Here is a 21,288-nt window from a genome sequence, read left to right on the forward strand (position 1 = left end):
TTAATGTAAATACTGATAAGTTGTGGTCCTAACTCCAATCCCTGCAGAACCCCATGAGCCACTAGAAGCCATCCTGAAAAGGATCCTTTTACCCTCGCTCTCTTCCTTATGCTAGTCAGCTAATCCAATCTAGTACCTTACTTGTAACACAATTAGTACTACTTCAGAAGTCTCATGTGTGCCACCTTGTCAATGGCCTTTTGAAAATCCAAGTAAATGATGTCCCGTGATTCTCTTTGGTCTAACTTGCTTGTTGCCTCTTCAAAGAATCCTAATAGATTTGTCAGGCAAGATTTCCCCTTAACGAATGGATGCTGACTGTGCTGTTTGTTGAGACTATATGTAGAAGGCCAAACTGGAAATGGGGCAGTATTCAATCATATCTCAGGAAATGAAACTGGGAAGGTGGTGGATGTATTGGCAGGGAAATGCATAGGAACAGGTGATCAAAATTCTGCAAATGACAGGGTAAGTATAGAAAAAGATGAATTTGGACCTCAAAGAAAGGAGTTAGAGAAAAGAAATAGGGAACAGATACTTGGAGTTGACAAGTGGGAGTCTTTAAGAGGAGTGTTTGTAAGAGTTCAGGGCCAGCATGTTCCAGTAAAGATGAAAGAAAGATGGTAATAAAGTTTAGATCGGGGAAGGGTGCAGCAGGAGAGAAAGCAAACATAGCAAATGTATAGTGTGTGCAGAAGAGAACTTAAGAAATAAGCTAGGAGAGCAAAAAAAGGGCCATGGTAAGTTTAAGGAGACTCCCAAGTAATTCTGCAAGTTTATCAGAACCAAGATGTTTGCTAGGGACCACTTAATGAATAAAAGAGTAATTTATGTCAGAAATAGGGAGGGCCTAAACCATCTAGACCTTTTGTAGGCAAATAGGCATAACCTAGATGGTCAAAATATGTCAAGGTAGATGTGGTGGACCAAGGGCCCACTTATATAATGTACAGTTTTATGACTCAATGTCTCTATGTGTGTGCTGCCTTTGAAATCGGGAGCAAAGTACAAGGTGCACTAATCTTGAATAAATCTATAATTTATCTACTATTGTCCAGATTGACAGTTTAATTTAGTTTTTTTTTAACATGGTTAGTACATATTTTAAAGGGCAATGGTTTGTTGCTCTTTCTATTGAATATTTAAATGTTCTTAAAGGCTGAATTGATTACAAATACATAGTTTATGTTGAAATGTGAGAAACATTTATTACTCTGATTAAAATGTTAAAAAAAATTTAAAAGAAAATTTAGAGTTTACCAATACTAAGAAGGACAAAGGACTGAAACTAATATTGTCACCCTTGCCCACATCACACCAAGGGGGGCTCACTGCCACTATCAGTTGCCATCCAGTAATATAAGCTATCATGGGGGATCACATGTGTGCACGCACATTATTCTAATGATACTTGTCCCTCTGAAAGCAGTCCTGTATACTTCTCTGTATTTCATATTTGTCCGTTGATTCTGAATAAATCATGCCTCGTAGAACTGGAAGAAAATTGGCCAGCTTTGTTTTATATTCCAACAATGTCCTCATGTTGTAAAGTTAGTGGAATTCTTTTGAAACTAGGTATCTCCTTAAGTATATAAAGGCAGGAGAGATAAAGCAAGTACAACAAAGTCCATTGGCATCAAATTAATTAATTGATTAATTAAGTAATTAAGGTCAGGTACATGTCATTCCCCAGGCTATGACAGACCCCCATTCCTGTAAATTTTAACCCTGACAGTTCACAAGTCAGAACTGCAGCCATGAACTAAATTCTCACATGACGGAAAATACCTGCCGAGGTGGGTTGTTCCATAGAAATACTTATTCCAAGAAGCATTTTAAATCTTGTCCTGGTATTCTTGATAATAAACTAGATATTAAAAAATTTAGCCCAAGTTTATCTTGCACTAATAATGATATTCTTTTAAAACATTTTACTATAAACAAGGTTTGAAATGCAAATGATGATTGTACAGTCAGTGGCTTGAAAGGGATGTCTCTAGATGAGGCCCTCTGTTGGACAGGGTCAAGCTTGAATGCTGTGTTCCAACTGTCTACATCATATGCAAGCCCGGGTTGGAGGATATGGAAAGCAAGTTATTGTCCATGCAGTAGACTCCCCTTCTCCAGGCAGCTGATGAATCCAAAGGAATAGCAGAGACTGATACAGGATTGCACCAGCGGCATTGCAGGAGTTGTCAGTAAGCACTGAACTCAATGCAGGACTTCCTTGCAGATTCCAGCTCCAGATTTTGCCTCTGATTTACTACCAAAGCCTTCACCTTGAGTGGGTGTACCAGTAAGGCAGTGGGGGTTTGAGATCAGAGTTTTCCTTCTCCTAGAGGAGCTGCCAACCATGGCTGATGAGTTCTATTTGACCGAAGCAACTAGTTTTGAGGCACTTTGTCCCTTCCCCTTTCAGTAGACACAGTTCAGCCAGACTTAGTAGCTAAGCCTCATGAGATGACCAGGAGCTGGACTTGGTCATCACAAGCACTTTGAGATACACACCATTGCAAGCATTTAATAGGTTGTGAGACCTGATCCCTACTATCTCCCTTGGCTATAACAATCTTAAGGAGCCATCTTTTAATAGGTTTAGCAAAATAGACATCAACATGCTTATGAGAATGTATTCTTGCATTTGATGTGGCAAAGGTCCAACTAGTATCAAGAACAATCGACTGCAGACCCAGAGCAGAGGGCAAATCCACTTCATCTGTTTCCTATGCTTGCTCCTATGTATGGGATGTGCAAGTCAGAAGTTCGTGAACTGGGGAGGACTTTTATCTATTTTTGTTTGTGATGGTTGAGGAAAGGAGTGTTCAAGAACTTTCTAATCATCCTTATGAGTATTAAATTGATTGCCAGGTAGTTTGTAGAGTCAAGTGTTACCTATAGAAATTTTGTTTATAATGGTCAAGAGGAACTATATTGCTTAAAATTTTTCTCGGTATCCTGATATCTATTAACTCATTTCAATTATTCCTGTGCCGTTGTAAGGTCTGTTATTCACAAATCTTTCTCTGTTGTTATTGTGGGCATGTGATGCTGATGAAGTGGCGGCAGGTGCCATGAACTAACATCCTCCACTTATTCACTGCATGCGCTAGTTTCTATACATCGCTGAGAAAACCCGGCTGCATTTTGATTTCTGCTTCTTACCTTTGGACAGGTCATTAAGTCAAGGCAGCACAAATTCCAACGTGCTAGATTCAGTCCAAGCCGGGGGTCATAAGAAGCGAGTACGGCGAAGCTCCCTGCTCAATGCCAAGAAGCTTTATGAGGATGCACAAATGGCTCGAAAGGTTAAGCAGTATCTCTCAAACCTATATGTGGAGACGAATGAAGAAAACATTCAAATGATGTCATTGCAATGTGAGCCTGCCTATAGCACATGTGAGTGAACTCCAGTGATGATTATTGTTTTGAATTGTTAATGAAGAAACACTTAGCAATTTATTATTTGAAAATAACTTGAAGCAGGAATAGTTTTTGCCATTCGTGTTACTCAGTTTTATTCAGATACTGAAGACTTTTTTTCCAGAAGTAAATATAGAACAATTAACTTCCACCATTTATTTGGGCTTTGGATTTATTAAATTAGAATCATCAACAAGCATATTATCCATTTATGTACACCAACTGTTTTTTTCTTCCCTCTCCTCAATTTCCTGACCCACTTTTGAAAGAGAATTTGATAGTCAAAGATTACTATCAGTATATGCCCAATTAGGTAATAATTTATCTTTTACTAATACAATGACGTTTAGCAGTCTCAGGAGAATCATGCCAACTGTCTACATTCCCTTATATCAAATATCAAATGCAATCGCATTTGGATGGTGGTTATGATGAAATCTGGCTTACTGTCCATTCTAATTCAGTGTGTTCTCCACATCATCAATGGCAGGGGATCATACATCAAGTTTTTTGATCTGCATTGTTCACCTCTCAACCAACTAGATTTACTGAACTAAGAGGACAGCACCATATCCTGTACACCTGGCCAATATTTACCTTTTACTTGACATTAATAAAATAAGTTGGTCATTCTCAGCTCACTGTGTGTAAATGATCAATTATAGTTCATTTTCAGTCAAAAGTAGTTCAAAAGTAACTACTTCAATATGATCATAGGTTATAACTGAGGATATAATCTTAAGCTGACACAGCATGACTGTGCAACAGAGCTACAAGTTTATACCCTCATATATTTCCTCCTTTTCACAAGATGAGGTACAGTATTAATTATGGAAACCTGTAAGTTTTGACTCAGTTGAAGAGAATTTGAAAACCGTGAAGATCTTGCTGTTTCTAATTCATGTGCCACATAGTAGCTTATGGTCGTTGGAACTCCCAGGAATAAGGAGTCAGTTTTCTATTCAACCTTTCAACTCAAGCAGATGTATTGTTAAAACTGTGAGGAAAATATGAAATACCAAAATATATTCAAATGAACATTGATTTTACATGCTTTTTTGTATGCTGAAGTTACACTTCCAGAATCACAGATCAGGAGATTAAAGGCTAAACTGCAAAGTGGTCTGACTTTTCATAAGTGATGGAAGCAATAACACATTAATGTTATGTGAAAGTTCTGTTAGATTGTTGCCCATTGGCTGCAAGGGCATACTGCCAACAAACACAAAATGCTGGAGGAACTTAGCAGGCCAGGCAGCATCTATGGAAAAAAGTACAGTCAACATTTCAAACTGGAACCATTTGACAAGACTGGAGGGAAAAAAGCTCAGGAGTAAATTTAAGAGGCGGGGGAGGGGAGAGACAACCACCAGGTGTTAGGTGAATCCTGGAGGGAGAGGTATGAAGTAAAGAGCAGGGAAGTTGATTGTTGAAATATGGTGAGAAAGGGAAAAGGGGATGGGAAATTGAGAAGGTGGTGGGAGTTGAGCGGTGTTACTGGAAGTTTGATAAATCAATTTTCTTGCCATCAGGTTGGAGGCTAACCAAACGGAATATAAGGTGTTGTTCCTCCAACCTAAGCATGACTTCATCATGACAGTGGAGGAGGCCATGGATAGACATAATCGAAATTGGAATGGGAAGTGGAATTAAAATAGGTGGCCACTGGGTGATCTCCTTTGGTTTGGCAGACAGAGCATAGATGCTTGGCAAAGCAGTCTCCCAATCTACGCCAGGTCTCACCAATGTACAGGATGCCACACTGAGAGTACTGAACACTGTAAATGACCCCCAACAGACTCACAGGTGAAATGTCACCTCACCTGGAAGGACTGTTTAGAGCCCTGGATGATAGTGAGGGAGAAGGTGTAGGGGCAGCTGTAGCACTTGTTCTGCCAGTGCTACTTAGGATAAGTGCCAGGAGGGATGAATGTACAAGGGAGTCGCAGAAAGTGGGGGTGTGAGGAAAGATGTGCTTGGCGATGGGATCCTGTTGGAGGTGGCAGAAGGTTTGGAGAATTACGTGCTGGATGCAGAGTCTGGTGGGGTGGTTGGTGAGGATGAGGAACCCTATCCCTGGTAGGGTGGCAGGAAGATGGGGTAAAAGCGGACGTGCATGGTGGAAAAGATGTGGTTGAGGGCAGCATTGATGGTGGAGGGAGGAAAGGCACTTACTTTGAAGAAGGACATCTCCTTCATTCTAGAATGAAAAGCCTCATCTTTGAGAGCAGCTGCGGTGGAGACGGAGTAATTCAGAAAAGGAGATGGCTTACTGCTATTAGATAGTCGTGTCTGTAATGGGATGTGTGGCTAGGGAATGAAACCAAGTGGATTTTCAGTGGAGATAAACACTAAATGGAGTACAATGCTGTATTAAACTGGAAGCTTAATGAGAATTAATAATGATAATTTTATATTTATTTACAACTGTGTCATGCTAGAGCAAATATAAGTGAATAGTTCATATTAAACTAAAATATGTTAAAGAAATCAATAATTCTGGATTGAATAGAACTATCAAGTAATACTGATGCACTCCAAACATTCATAGTAAAATTGGTTCATTTCTTAAGTTAGCAAGAAATAACAATTTTCTGTTCAAACAAAAATTATACTGCCTGCTATTAATTGCTTTTGTTTTGTAACAGTAAGCAAGAACTTTGGTGAACGGCGGTCATATAAAAGCTCAGACATGTCCCCAGTAATTACAAGGTCATCTGGTCAGCAGGGAAAGCACCAAGTACAGCAGCGAATGAGCCAGACCCTGCAATTGCCAGCAGTACCTTCAAGCAACTCTCGCAAAAAAGTACCAACTCCATCATTCGGTAATTGTTTTATCTATTTTTGTTCTTGGATATTTCTTGTTATTGAGTTCCATTCTCATGAAATGTTTACATCCTGTAAGTGTAAAGGAGCAGAGCATAATTTTCTCATAGTTTTAAAGGAATAGCTATACTGTAACAAAAATATAGGAAGCAACAGAGGCCATTAATTTCCAGAACAAAAATATATAAGTATTTCTTATTTTTTTGTTTTTAGTGACTTCATGTTTAATAATTTTGTAAATGTCACTGAATCACACTTTCATTTGAAGACTTAAAGTCAATAACACTTTGACAGTAAGCAAAGTTCTCCACTAGCTTTGCTTTTAAGCATTTCAGAGCCTGGGATTCCACCCCATGATGTCTGTGTTACAGTTGTCTTTTGGGACATGTCGCTTACCTTCAGAGTGCAGAAGGAAGTTGACATAGGTTCTCTTTTACTGACCCAAGTAAGGGCAAAATATTTACATTGATAAGCCTCTATAAGAGAGCAAGTTGTCTGCTCACTGTCTGAAAGACTTCAGTAAAATGCATATGTGAGATTCAGAGTCAAATTAAGATCTTTATAATTTGACCTTCATACTTGGAAGCATCAGTACAAAAGCAGGAAAGTTAGTTTAGTTCCTAGGAAACACCCGGTGCTAGAACTTTGTGCCCAATTGTAGTTGCCAAATTTTTGAATTTATCTGAAACAGCAAGAGGATACCAAAATAAATTGGTCAAGTGTAAACCAGGGTTACACTTGAATCCTGGGGGGACCAATATCCTAGCGGGGAGGTTTGCTAGGGCTACAGGGCAGAATTTAAACTAGTGAGATGGGGGGGGGGGGGGGCGGGAATCAATTTGAGGAAACCATGGGAGAGGAGGTTAGTTCACCAGTAGAGCAAGTAAATAGACAGTGTGTGAGGGAGGAAAGGCAGGTGATGGAGAAGGGATGCGCTCAGCCCGAAGATGTAGGGGAGAAGAAAGAAAAGGATAATAAATTTGAATGCATTGTTAGGGATGAAAAGAGAGGAGGGGGTGGAGAGTATCTTAAATGTATCTATTTTAATGCTAGGAGCATTGTAAGAAAGGTAGATGAGCTTAAAGCGTAGATTGATACCTGGAATTATGATGTTGTAGCTATTAGTGAAACATGGTTGCAGGAAGGGTGTGATTGCCAACTAAATATTCCTGGATTTGGTTGCTTCAGGTGTGATAGAGTAGGAGGGGCAAGAGGAGGAGGTGTTGCATTGCTTGTCCGAGAAAATCTTATGGCGGTGCTTTGGAAGGATAGATTAGAGAGCTCCTCTAGGGAGACTATTTGGGTGGAATTGAGGAATGGGAAGGGTGTAGTAACACTGATAGGAGTGCATTATAGGCCACCTAATGGGGAGCGTGAGTTGGAAGAGCAAATGTGTAAGGAGATAGCAGATATTTGTAGTAAACACAAGGTGGTGATTGTGGAAGATCTTAATTTTCCACACGTAGACTGGGAAGCTCATTCTGTAAAAGGGCTGAATGGTTTCGAGTTTGTGAAATGTGTGCAGGATAGTTTTTTGCAACAATACATAGAAGTACCGACTAGAGATGGGGCAGCGTTGGATCTCCTGTTAGGGAATGCGATAGGTCAGCTGACAGATGTATGTGTTGGGGAGCACTTCGGGTCCAGTGATCACAATAGCATTAGCTTCAATATAATTATGGAGAAGGACAGGACAGGACCTAGAGTTGAGATTTTTGATTGGAGAAAGGCTAACTTTGAGGAGATGCGAAGGGGTTTAGAGAGAGTGGATTAGGTCAGGTTGTTTTATGGGAAGGATGTAATAGAGAAATGGAGGTCATTTAAGGGTGAAATTATGAGGGTACAGAATCTTTATGTTCCTGTTAGGTTGAAAGCACCATGGTTTTTCAAGGGATATTAGAAATTTGGTTCGGAAAAAGAGGGATGTCTACAATAGATATAGGCAGCATGGAGTAAAGGAATTGCTCGAGGAATATAAAGAATGTAAAAGGAATCTTAAGAAAGAGATTAGAAAAGCTAAAAGAAGATACGAGGTTGGTTTGGCAAATAAGGTGAAAGTAAATCTGAAAGGTTTCTAAAGTTATATTAAAAGCAAGAGGATAGTGAGGAATAAAATTGGCCCCTTAGAGAATCAGAGTGGTCAGCTATGTGTGGAGCCGAGGGAGATGGGAGAGATTTTGAATGATTTCTTCTCTTCGGTATTCACTAAGGAGAAGGATATTGAATTGTGCAAGGTATGGGAAACAAGTAAGGAAGTTATGGAACCTATGACAATTAAAGAGGTGGAAGTACTGGCGCTTTTAAGAAATTTAAAAGTGGATAAATCTCCGGGTCCTGACAGGATATTCCCCAGGACCTTGAGGGAAGTTTGTGTAGAAATAGCAGGAGCTCTGACGGAGATCTTTAAGATGTCATTAGAAACGGGGATTGTGCCGGAGGATTGGCGTATTGCTTATGTGGTTCCATTGTTTAAAAAGGGTTCTAGAAGTAAGCCTAGCAATTATAGACCTGTCAGTTTGACATCAGTGGGGGTAAATTAATGGAAAGTATTCTTAGAGATAGTATTAATAATTATCTGGATAGACAGGATCTGATTAGGAGTAGCCAGCATGGATTTGTGCGTGGAAGGTCATGTTTGACAAACCTTATTGAATTTTTTGAAGAAGTTACGAGGAATGTTGATGAGGGTAAGGCAGTGGATGTAGTCTATATGGACTTCAGCAAAGCCTTTGACAAAGTTCCACATGGAAGGTTAGTTAAGAAGGTTCAGTCGTTAGGTATTAATGCTGGAGTAATAAAATGGATTCAACAGTGGCTAGATGGGAGATGCCAGAGAGTAGTGGTGGATAATTGTTTATCGGGATGGAGGCTGGTGACTAGCGGGGTGCCTCAGGCATCTGTTTTGGGCCCAGTGTTGTTTGTAATATACATAAATGATCTGGATGATGGGGTGGTAACTTGGATTAGTAAGTATGCCGATGATACTAAGGTAGGAGGTGTTGTGGATAATGAGGTGGGTTTTCAAAGCTTGCAGGGAGATTTATGCCGGTTAGAAGAATGGGCTGAACGTTGGCAGATGGAGTTTAATGCTGAGAAGTGTGAGGTTCTACATTTTGGCAGGAATAATCCAAGTAGAACATACAGGGTAAATGGTAGGGCATTGAGGAATGCAGAGGAACAGAGAGATCTAGGAATAACAGTGCATAGTTCCCTGAAGGTGGAGTCTCATGTAGATAGGGTGGTGAAGAAGGCTTTTGGAACGCTGGGCTTTATAAATCAAAGCATTGAGTACAGAAGTTGGAATGTAATGTTAAAATTGTACAAGGCATTGGTAAGGCCAAATTTAGAATATTGTGTGCAGTTCTGTTCACCGAATTATAGGAAAGATATCAATAAATTAGAGAGAGTGCAGAGACGATTTACTAGGATGTTACCTGGGTTTCAGCACTTAAGTTACAGAGAAAGGTTGAACAAGTTAGGTCTCTATTCATTGGAGCGTAGAAGGTTGAGGGGGGATTTGATCGAGGTATTTAAAATTTTGAGAGGGATAGATAGAGTTGACGTGAATAGGCTGTTTCCATTGAGAATAGGGGAGATTCAAACGAGAGGACATGATTTGAGAGTTAGGGGGCAGAAGTTTAAGGGAAACACGAGGGGGTTTTTCTTTACTCAGAGAGTGATAGCTGTGTGGAATGAGCTTCCTGTATAAGTAGTAGAGGCCAGTTCAGTTGTGTCATTTAAGGTAAAATTGGATAGGCATATGGACAAGAAAGGAGTGGAGGGTTATGGGCTGAGTGCGGGTTGGTGGGACTAGGTGAGATTAAGAGTTCGGCACGGACTAGGAGGGCCGAGATGGCCTGTTTCCGTGCTGTGATTGTTATATGGTTATATAAATCACTTTAGTTTTGAGTGATTTCAGCTATCAGGATTCGAATGGAGAAACGAGGACCATTCTCACTGAAGCAGAGGATGTTGAGGGGAAGTTTATAATAGTGTCCCTGTGGAGGCTTATCAAATTAAACATCTTAATGAGGTTGGCAGAATTTTGTAGAGCTGAATTTCACCAGAATGGGTGCATGTGTTGGAATTATCGACCAAGGTCCTGGCACACTTGCACTTAACCTGGGCCAGTAAAAGATTTCGGAGAGATTTCAATGGAATAAACCAGAATGAAGTTGTTTGCATTAGTGGATAATTCAAAACTGGAGGATACAGGTTTAAAATTTCAACCAGGGACATGTGAAAAATATCTTTTTATTTTTGCAGGAAGTCTTTATGATCTGGAACTCACTGACTCAACAGGTGGCGGAAATAGAATCAATTGAGCCTTTCAGTTAGAAATTGGAAAGAGACAAAGAACGAGCTTTCATGTAGGGCAAGAGCAGGGTGTTGGGGATGACCAGATTGCTGTTCTAGCAGCTGGCATAGATCTGGTGGACTGAGTGGTTGCTCCTGTACTGTTATTTTTATATGATCTGTTCTGATCTAAACTCAATCTTTTCATTCATGTGTTCTAAAAATGAAGCCTAATGAAATTATAGTTTTTTTTCTTGACCAACACACACAAAATGCTAGAGGAACTCAGCATTCATGGAGGGAGATAAACAGTTTGGGCCAAGACCCTTCATCAGGATTGGAAAGGAAAGTGGCAGAAGCCAGAATAAGAAGGTGGGGGATGGGGAAGGAGTACTAGCTGGCAGGTGATAGATTACACCAGGTCAGAGGGGAGGGTAGATGAATTAAGAAGCTGGGAGATAATAGATGCCAGAAGGTATTTGATAGGACAAATTCCTGGTACTTTGGTGCACCATCACTGAAACCATCCTGAAAGGTTAATTACAATGACTACATGTGGTGCTTGGAATATCATTAAGTAGTAGTGGTTGTGAAAATAAACGTGGGTAACGAATAAACTCTTCTCAGGCTTCTAGCCGGGTACAGATATTGATTTCAAATTTCTTCAGGGATGATGCCTGAGCAAGTCTAGTCCGATGGTATTTTTTAAATGTGGGTAGTTAATTTAACAGCTGCTTTAACAGCATTCCTGATCTTACTCACGTTGCTTTGATCTACATCTTATGAAATATACATTTATGAGTGTGAATGAGGTATTGTTGTGTTAGTTTGTTCCCAGGCCTCTACAGTCAGGCAGCATGTTGACTCTTCTAACAAAAAATAATGTTCAGTTGAGTTCCCGGGTCTTCCCATGCTTTTGAATATTACTCTGCTGCTGCCTTGAGTCAACTAAAGCTTATAGGAAGGGGCTATGAATGTGGCTTTAAAATCAAAACTTTAAAAAATGTAACAATATAAATTAAAAAAGGGTATGCCACCTTAGGCGGCGTTTTGTGGAGAATGAATCATGATGTTTCAGTTACAGGACCATTCACTAGGCCTATAGCAATAACTCTGTTTCTGTATGAACAGAAAGTTGCCTGACCTGTTGACTATTTCCAGTAGTTTGTTTTCATTTCAGACTTTCATCATTAATTTTTTTTAATTTTTCAAATATAAATGTTCTATTAATTTTATTTCCCTAGGTACCAATTCACCACAGTCCTTGAAGAAGACTTCAGTAGTGTCTGAGGAAGTACTAGCAGACAGAAGCAAGAAGAATACTGATGACACTATGTCAACAGCATCCTCACAACTGTCTTCTCCTCCTGTATCTCCTCAAAATCCCTCACGCAAAGGTAATCTTTAGTCATTGTGCATTGGTTTTTCATCAGCAAACCTTAATTTTTAATAATTAGCCCCATTTTATATAGCTATTCCTAAAAAGAAGTGGGAATACAGTAAAACTCCAATAGTCTGCTATCCATGCATTTGGGAATCCTGTCATTTCAGCATCTGACTCACTTGGTAATGTCTCCTGTGCTCCCTCCAACTGACCAGAGTCCCAGCTGCTGTTTACCTTTTCAGCTCCCTGGAAAGTTTATGATGTTTATGATGAATAAGGACTTACAAAAAAGCAAATTAATAGTGCTTTGGAGTATTAACAGGAATAACATTCAATAAACCAGAAAAAAAGGCTTGTTCAGCAACACCAGAATTCTGGAATGTTGAACTTTACTGTACATTTAGATCAATTAATGAAAACCATGTAGCCATAGATCAGATATCAACTTTAGTGGTTCTTTGTTTTTAACCATTTGATCCAGAACAGATTATTTCTCATAATGATGTTAAATTTATGGTGAAGCTCTGAAGAGAGGTTTGAGATGTGCTATTTGCTAGTACTAATTAGTTGCTTTCAGCTATTAATTAACAAATATTTTGTTCCATATCTCGCTGCAGTAAGGTATCTCACTGTGCATCCGGTCAGAGTTGTTTCTGTACTCTTTAGTGCGTGCTGTGGAATCTCATTGATCAGTGGTCTTATCTAGAGAGCCTTAACAATTAATAAACCTATAGATAACAGAAAGAGTACATCGGAATCAAAATTAGAATCAAATCAATACAAGAAACAGGATGGGATGATAAGAAATTACCATGTTTAATTTTAATTTCTGTAGCTATGTTGAATTAACAATTGAAAAAACTTGAACTGTTTGTTGCCAGACTTCATTTTGATTGGTAGGTCAGTTCAAACCAATGTATCCATCTAGAATTAAGTGGAAAATAATGTCTTTTCTTTCTAAATCTTTTTATTAATATTAATAATATGGACAGAATACAGATGATATATTGATAAAGAAATTACCAACATACAAATTCCATTACATATGAAAAAAAAACATACATAATAGTTACAATATAAATGAGTTTACCAAGACATAAGCCATAAGATATATGTATGGACATAGTAAATCTAAATATTTCATAATGTATAATATAAAAAAAACAGAAAAAAGAAAGAAAAAAAAAACAAAAAAAAATTTATATAATGCAAAACTAACTAATCTAATCTAATAACTATAGCTAATAAGTAATATAAAAGAAAAAAAAAACAAACAAAAGAGAAGGAAAAAAAAAGTGGGCTGTTTATAATATCTCACAAAAATAAGTATTCATCAATGCCGTCACTTCCGGTCCTCTCAAAATACATAAGCTAAAAGCTGGGAAATCAAATGTACTTGGCACAGGGTCATATTACATCATATGAAAATGTTGAATAAATGGTCTCCATAACTTTTCAAATTTAATAGAAGTCTCAAAAGTACCACTTCTAATTTTTTCTAAATTTAAACATAACATAGTTTGAGAGAACCAATTAAATACAGTGGGAGGATCAATTTCTTTCCAATTCAACAATATAGATCTTCTAGCCATCAAAGTTAGAAATGCAATCATTCGACGGGCTGAAAAAGATAAATGCTGTGAATCTAACATTGGTAAACCAAAAATTGCGGTAATAGGATGAGGTTGTAAATCAATATTCAAAACCGCAGATATAATATCAAAAATATCTTTCCAATATTTCTCCAAAAAAGTGGAAAATAATGTCAAAGCCTGTTGTGCAAAGCTAGTTCAAAGATTCAAGAGATTCAAAGTACTGTAGCGATGTGCTACACACAGCGCTGAAATAATGACATGCAGTCGGTAAGTCGTTTCGAGACTAGTTTATTCAAACTTCGCGGCGCTGGCATTTAATCCCTAGCGCCCGCCCTCTCCGGGCGGAAATGACATCAGAGGTGCATTACCAAAGTCTCCCCCCGCGTGCTGGCTATTTTTGAGCTGGTTCGCCTGCGTAGAAAGTGGGTAGCCACATACCCCCCCCCAGAGCCGGCAATACACCCCCCAGTGTCCACAGTCTGGATCAGCCTCTGTTTGGGAGGTCTGCCTCTGCTTGCCTGAACCTCGACCGGCCTGCGCCAAGTCAACATGGGCTGGTTTGAGTCGGTCCACTGTGAAAACCTCCTCTCTCTCCCCGCAATGTCCAAAACATACGTGGACCCGTTGTCCTGGTGGCCAGCCGCCATAGTCATTAGCGGCAGCTGGCCCTGGTCCTTGCAGGGTGGGCTTTTGTGCCCCACCGCTGGTGGTAGAGACACCACTGTTCACTGGCCTCCTCACTCCTGCCTCTGTGTTGTGTGCGCCCCCCGCCGTGTCTGATCGGGTCGGCTGTTGGGCGCATGGCTTGGTAATCTGCTTGGATGCCACGCTCTCCCTCTTGGCTTTCCACAGCACGTCTGCCCGGGTCGCCACCTTCCAGGGGTCGCTGAAATCTGCATCGGCCAACAGCAGATGTATGTCCTCGGGCAGTTGCTCTAGGAATGCTTGCTCGAACATGAGGCAGGGCTTGTGCCAGGGCCAGCATCTCATTCATCAATGGCAGTCTGTCTCCCAAACCGTCCAGAGGATGCAGGCGGGCACCCCGCTCACGCCGTGAGAGGCCAAAGGACCCAATGAGCAGTGCTTTGAATGCTTCATATTTGCCTTCTTCCGGGGGCGACTGTATGAAATCCGCAACCTGGGCGGCCGTCTCCTAGTCAAGGGTGCTCACCACATGATAGTAACGCGTGGCATCAGAAGATATCTGCCGAATCTGGAACTGGGCTTCTGCTTGGCTAAACCACACGCGTGGTCACAGTATCCAGGAAGTCAGCAGTTCTAGCGAAACTACGTGAACAGATGAAGAGTCGGTCATCTTTGGTCCAAATCCCGTTTGGACCATCAGGGTCACCAATGTAGCGATGTGCTACACACAGCGCTGAAATAATGACAAGCAGTCGCTAAGTCATTTCTAGACTAGTTTATTCAAACTTTGCGGCGCTGGCATTTAATCCCTAGCGCCCGCCCTCTCCGGGTGGAAATGACGTCAGAGGTGCATTACCAAAGTCTCTCCCTGCGCGCTGGCTACTTGTGAGCCTGTTCGCCTGTGCAGAAAATGGGTCACCACAGTACATTTATTATCAAATAATGTATAAATTATATGACCTTGAGATCTATTTGCTTACAGGCAGTCACAAAGCAAGGAACCTGAAAAAACTCGATTTTAAAAAAAGCCCAACCCCCCCCCCCCCCGTGCCCACCGAGGAAGAGGGAGGAGAAAACAAACCAATCATACAAACAATAGAAGCAAGCAACCACAGCAGCGCACAAAACCAAATTAAGTCCTTAGATCCATATCGCTGGAGCAAGCCCAAAGCTTTAGTATTCAGTTCACCATATTAGTGGGGGAAATTGCACAAAGGTTGCAGACGCGAAGCACAGCAGCCACGGACAGTCACACAGCCTTGGCATTGTGGAGAGTGGAGCCCACAGACTATTTGGGCCAGCATTTAAATTATCTGAACTACATACTAAGACCCGGGTCCCATCACGCTGAATCATTCCGGGTCTAGATATTGCTGCCGGGGAAGTCGTTCTCAACTTCTCCAAATTGGTTCGGTGTCCAAAGCGATCCAACCTTGCCCGATTTTTGACATTCTGTCTTTCCATTCTATCTGGGCCAGCATTGAGATTATCCAAACTTCGTATTGTACCTAGCATTAGGACTTGGTCCTCACAGTGGGGAATTGCTCTGGGCCTAGAACACACCACCCAGCAATTCGCTTTGGACCTGGACTTCACTGCCAAGGAAGCTGTTCTCAATCTCTCCAAATTGGCTTGGCACTTAGAGCGATCCACCTGTGCACCCAAGTTAGTTGGGCGGGCATCAGCACTCCCCTGTTCTGTCTTCTCCCCTCCAAATTGTCCACTCCAACCAGTCTGCTCCAACCCTAAGTGCGTTGATTTTGCAGCGCGCCAGCAGGGCACATCTCTCAAGTTTGCTTTGCCCTCACTTACACTTCATTGTTTGATGTGACAGTTTGCCACAATTTATTTCAAAAGAATTGTTATTAATAATGTTTTTAATCGAATTCATTTGCTTTCGAACCATCAGTAAGCTGTCACACATCTACTGTAGCACCATCTTAAACCGGAGGCTGGTTTAATGATAGAACAAAATCTATTGATTTGCAATGCCCACCAATTTCCATACTTAACCATGTGTGGTTAATGTATTATCTTTTCCAGTAAGGTTTACCTCATTAAAAATACAGTATACAGCCTAATTTTAAAGAAAAATTGTGAGGGTTAGTTTAGCTAACTTTTGTTTTAGACAGATCCACTTTTAATTGATGAACTTTTGTGTACTAAGCATTGCTGTTAATTACACTATTAATCATGATAAAGGTTTAGCTTTATTTATACAGAGTTGTTGGCAAAACAAAATAGCGTTTCAGGTGACCATTAAGATATTTTAACTTCTTGGCATATATTTGGCAAGAATCTAAGGTATAAAGAATGGTATCCTGTTTTCTTTTGTGTAAATAATGAGAAAAAAAATTGCATGGCTTCAATCTTAGAAATTTGTTTATCAGCCTGTTTATCACTATATCACTCAGCAGACTTATTCAAGTTAGGGAAGGCATGACAGCCAAGGGGTTTGTAAGTTTCTATCTACACAGATGGTGAGACCCTGGAATTTATCCTAGTATTTCTGGGTTAGAAGAACAAATTATTACGTGGGGTTACTATCCGATGTTCTTATAGGAAGCTTGAAGCTTCTTGAGCACTTCTGTGATAAAGCAGTTAAATCAAACGGCCAATTTGAAGTCGATGTCAAAGCTCATTTTCAGTAATATTTACATGCCCTGGGTATTAAATTATGATTTATAATTGTGGAGACTTATCCCAGTATCATGTTCAGAAAATGAAAAGACAGCATTTCAGTGGTGCAGAAAATAACGAACTTTTCATTAGAATTTGAATTACATAATCTGTAATCACTTTTAGGTGTTCATAAAATGTAGGTTTCAGCTGTATGATTCATACATAAGATACATAAAAACATTATGTTTTGATTCTGTTTAATTGTTATATGTACTGGACAAAAACATTTGAATGAGGCACCCTGGTATTATGACAGCTTGTGCCACAGAAAAGAAAAATGGCCTCAGAAGTTTAGGTATTTATGTTGTTGAATAAGGTTTTTTTTTTAACATATTTCATCCCTTTTTCTACTAGGTGGTATTCCATTGTGGTCACAATATTCAAGTCCACCAAAAGTATCTACTTGTTCTTCTTCTCTTGCTAGTGAGGTCAGGCACAGGAGCACTGTGGCACATACCTATGGCATAGGTGGTGTCTACTTGCAAAAGAAAATTCAGCAGATTACAGGCATGAGCGAGGCCATGAATGCTAGAAGTGAAAAAGAACATGAATCAAAGAGTAGAAAGAGAATAAGGTCGCCCTTCAGGAGATTCCGAGAAAGAAGCTCTTCCAGAGATAGACAGGTTTCATCAGACAAAAAGGAGGCAGAAGGAACTGCAGGACACATAACAGGTGTTTCAGATAAAAGTTCTGCACCAACTGTAGGGACAGATCAAGGCAGCTGCAGCAACAACTCCAGCAGTCGACCTTTTAAATGGTTGTACCCTAAGATGATGAGGAGTAGGAGAAGGAAAACTTTATGAATGTTTCTTCGTCTCCTATGTACAGTGGCTTGTCTGAATAAAAAGAAAAAGAAGGAACAGCTCCTGTAAAATGTTCCTTTTGTAATAGTAGATGGAAGTGCCTTTCTTGAGACTGGCAGCAAAAGTGGAGCATTTTTTCACTTGTAAGCTAATTCTAATGGAAGCTTTGTGTAAGGGGAATTTTTCTCTAAATTGCCTAGAGTTTACATACTGTAGCTATGTTTCTTCTGTCTACCTAGATGAAGTTTTGCAATTGTGCATGAAATAGTACTGTTTCAGTGAAAACAGTCAATTGTTTAGATGCTGCTAAAACTTAAGCATTGTCATTTTAAGGGGATGTGTGATATAGTGAGGATGAAACTGCCCCTCAGTTTTCTAAAAACAATTGGGTAAAACGGGCACTTGCTCTTCAATATGTTTGTATATTGTTTGAATATAAAGAGCAAGTGCTATAAGAATATTTGACTCCAAGGTTCAACATAGCATAGTATGCTACCTGATTATGTACTGCCTAACCAAGTATGACTATAGTAACCAGAGAGAATTTTTTTTTAATCCATTTTCCCCTTCACAGCAACCTTGCTTCCACTACTTTCTGACTTGGGTAAAAATGCCATTTGGCAGCCTGGTTTCTCCCAAGCTGGATTGTAGTCTTCATTCACTGAGACACCAGGGAAGCACTGGAGCTTCCAATCAAGTATAATGTCATGTCTAATGGTAACAGATTTTTTTTCCCTAAAAGAAGAGTGTATATGAATTTGATTTTTCTATCAGAAACCACGCACAATAAATTTCTATATGGTTCTTTTCAGATGAAAAGAAGTTTCACTGCACTGTCTGTCAATTCTGGTAGTGCTGCTTAATCACCTGCCAGACCTAAGTGTAATTCAAAATTAGGCATGATGTATCATACAAATACACTGTTCCATCATTTACACCCATTAAGATTTCACGTTTGTGACAGAGCTTAATATGTTGAAGTTATTTCTCCAGTTTTTGTGCTTCTTGACAGTCAGTTTTATTTTTGAACTATTTCATTAACTCAATACATCCAATCCTATATTATAATGGAAATATCTCAAAGAAAAGAATATTGTACTGTCAACAATGGAGTGACCATGTGCAGTACTCACTCAATTATAGTATACCTAGTATGATCGCTGTTGTCCTGTTGTACCAAAGTCCAGAGTGTAACTTTGATCTCGTCTATTGTAGCCTTGGGGTACTAAATTATTTTTATACACTCTGCTTTTAGACTATTATATCACCTACTAAAATTGTTTCTGTGTAAATTTTAAATGCTAAGTATTATAGTGGTATGATGCCTGCTTGTTGGCATCTTTAACTTGGGATCCTTTTTCACATCAAGGGGTTAATAATATGGAAAACTGTCTTTTTTCACACTGGTTAGTTATTTTGGAATTTAATGTACATTGTTGAAGTGAATGTTGAATGTAAGAATATCCCTACCTACGCCACATATTAGTTGCAAATGAGTTTTTGCACGTGGTCAAGAAGTTACATGAGTTTATGTCAACTGTTGGTTCATTAAAAACTTACAGTTAAAGATATTTTGGAAACACAAATATGAATTTGGATTTGAGGAACACTGTTGAAATAAGGTAGAGATAATTTTATTCTGGACTGATCTTAATTACAGTTCTAATCTGAACATCTTGCTCGATTTCCTTAACTGAGTGATTACAGAGACCACAAGTCAAATCCCAATGTAGTAGCTGGAGTAAGTTAAATTAAAATTAATTAAATGATGAACATGAAGCAGTTTGATCATCGTACGACCTATCAGTTCATTAAACAACTTGAAGGAGAGAAATATGATATCCTTATCCTGTTGTTCAGTATGTGATTCCAGATCCAATGTAGCTACCTTTTGAAAAAGCCTAGCAGCATACTTACTTTACATCCATTTGGGACTGGCCAATGGGATTTGTCAGCAATTTGAATAAATGAATTTAGGAAAACAGCATTTCTTAGAAGTGCATGAGTTGGCAGATTTTGCTAGCTCTAGTACTTTGTCCCCATCCTTATAGATTTTCACATCGCTGAAGAAGGATTTTAAACTGAAGTTAGATGCTGCAAAATCAGCTGTATGATTCATAATAGGTGGCAAAAGATACTCAAAAAACATTGTTTTGATTCTGTTTAATTGTTATATATACTAGACAAAAACATTTGACTGAGGCACCCTGGTATTATGACAGCTTGTGCCACAGAAAAGAAAAATGGCCTCAGACGTTTAGGTATTTATGTTGTTGAATAAGGTTCAACAGCCTGTACTGGATTCTAGTGGAAAACAATTTAAGTCAATATGTAGGTTTTAGTGATAATATGTATAGAATATTCCAGAGTGGGAATGTAAAGTGGAAAGAGCTTATTAACTTTATTATGAGCATTACAATAAGTGCAAGTTTTCTGTCTGAATATGGCCATTCCACTTCTTGTGGTTGTGTATTAAAAATAAGATTAGCCTTCCTGGCTGCCTCTTCACCTTTACTGCAATGCTGTTCTTTATTGGGCTCCACAACATATATCATAAATAGTGTATTCCTGTGCTTTTTGGTTTCTGCAGATGCTGGAAATCCAGAGCAACACACACAAAATGCTGGAGGAATTCAGCAGGCCAGATGGCATCTATGGGAATGAATATATAGTTGATGTTTTAGACTGAGATGTCAACTGTATATTTGAGCCTACACGTCAATTCCTGAAAGGACATCTGATGAAGGGTCTCAGCCCAAAGCATCGGCTCTTTATTCATTTCCATATATGCTGCCTGATCTGCTGAGTTCCTCAGGCATTTTATGTGTATTACTCCAGTTAAAATAGTTTTTTATGTAAGATATGTAAAATGTTATTATTAATATTACAAATATTATGTAAAACTTCCTGAAAAATGAGTCACTTTACTTATGAACATCTCCTGCAATCTTTCTACTGATCAATATTTTTCATTACACTTTCAAAACTAAGGTGTGCAATAAAAGCTAGTTTTGTGAGAAACGTCCACATTCTGAAAATTGAATAAATAATAATATATATTATGGATCATTGCAAAATACTAAGCCTGTATCAGGTAGATCTGAAGATTTACTATAATATTTTCCTTCACCTTCTGTCATTGGATCTTAGGATGAATTGGCGAGAATGCCAGTTTGTAATAATTCAAGTTGTGTGTGCAATTGCTTTAAACACTACTTTTTTTTCAAAGATTGTGAAATTTTGGGTACAATTATAGATAAGACAAGAGCAGGTGGATTAATGTCGGGTAAACTGCAGCAATTTCTAAAATCTGAAGTATGACCTAATACCATCTACTTTTTAGTTTAATGGAGGCAAGATGGGGGTACAGAGTAATTAAGTCCTAGGAAGTATTGTGAATTTTCTTGCATATTAGGTTTGTCTAGCTTGATATTCCAAGTCTCGTTCAAAGTGGATGAGAACAACTTTGAATGAAAATTATCTGCAGTAATAAAAAAGAGAAAGCATGTACAAGAAGTGTTCTTTGGACCTGCAGGTGGAGATAAAAGTAGGATTAGATATTAGTGGTACTTTGCACAGAGCTAGTGTACCAGATGAGCTGGTGTGTGTGTGGTACACTAGTTTTCCATGTTAGCTG

At 39.2% G+C, this 21,288-nt stretch overlaps 1 protein-coding gene across 9 annotated transcripts in view; it reads left to right on the forward strand.

Moving 5' to 3' along the window:
- Nucleotides 1–21,288, forward strand: part of LOC132405637 (rap guanine nucleotide exchange factor 6-like) — a 407,378-nt gene that overhangs the window by 372,335 nt on the left and 13,755 nt on the right. For 8 of the 9 annotated variants that reach the window (XM_059990602.1, XM_059990605.1, XM_059990608.1 and 5 more), the window contains 3 exons: nt 3,173–3,396; nt 6,069–6,245; nt 11,787–11,939. In XM_059990602.1, the coding sequence (XP_059846585.1) occupies nt 3,173–3,396; nt 6,069–6,245; nt 11,787–11,939 (554 nt within the window). Of the gene's footprint in view, nt 1–3,172; nt 3,397–6,068; nt 6,246–11,786; nt 11,940–17,202; nt 17,320–21,288 lie in introns of all 9 variants that reach the window. The other variant, XM_059990611.1, reaches the window with a different exon arrangement.

This window comes from Hypanus sabinus, chromosome 15 (assembly GCF_030144855.1).
Source record: "Hypanus sabinus isolate sHypSab1 chromosome 15, sHypSab1.hap1, whole genome shotgun sequence".
Taxonomy (NCBI): Eukaryota; Metazoa; Chordata; class Chondrichthyes; order Myliobatiformes; family Dasyatidae; genus Hypanus; species Hypanus sabinus.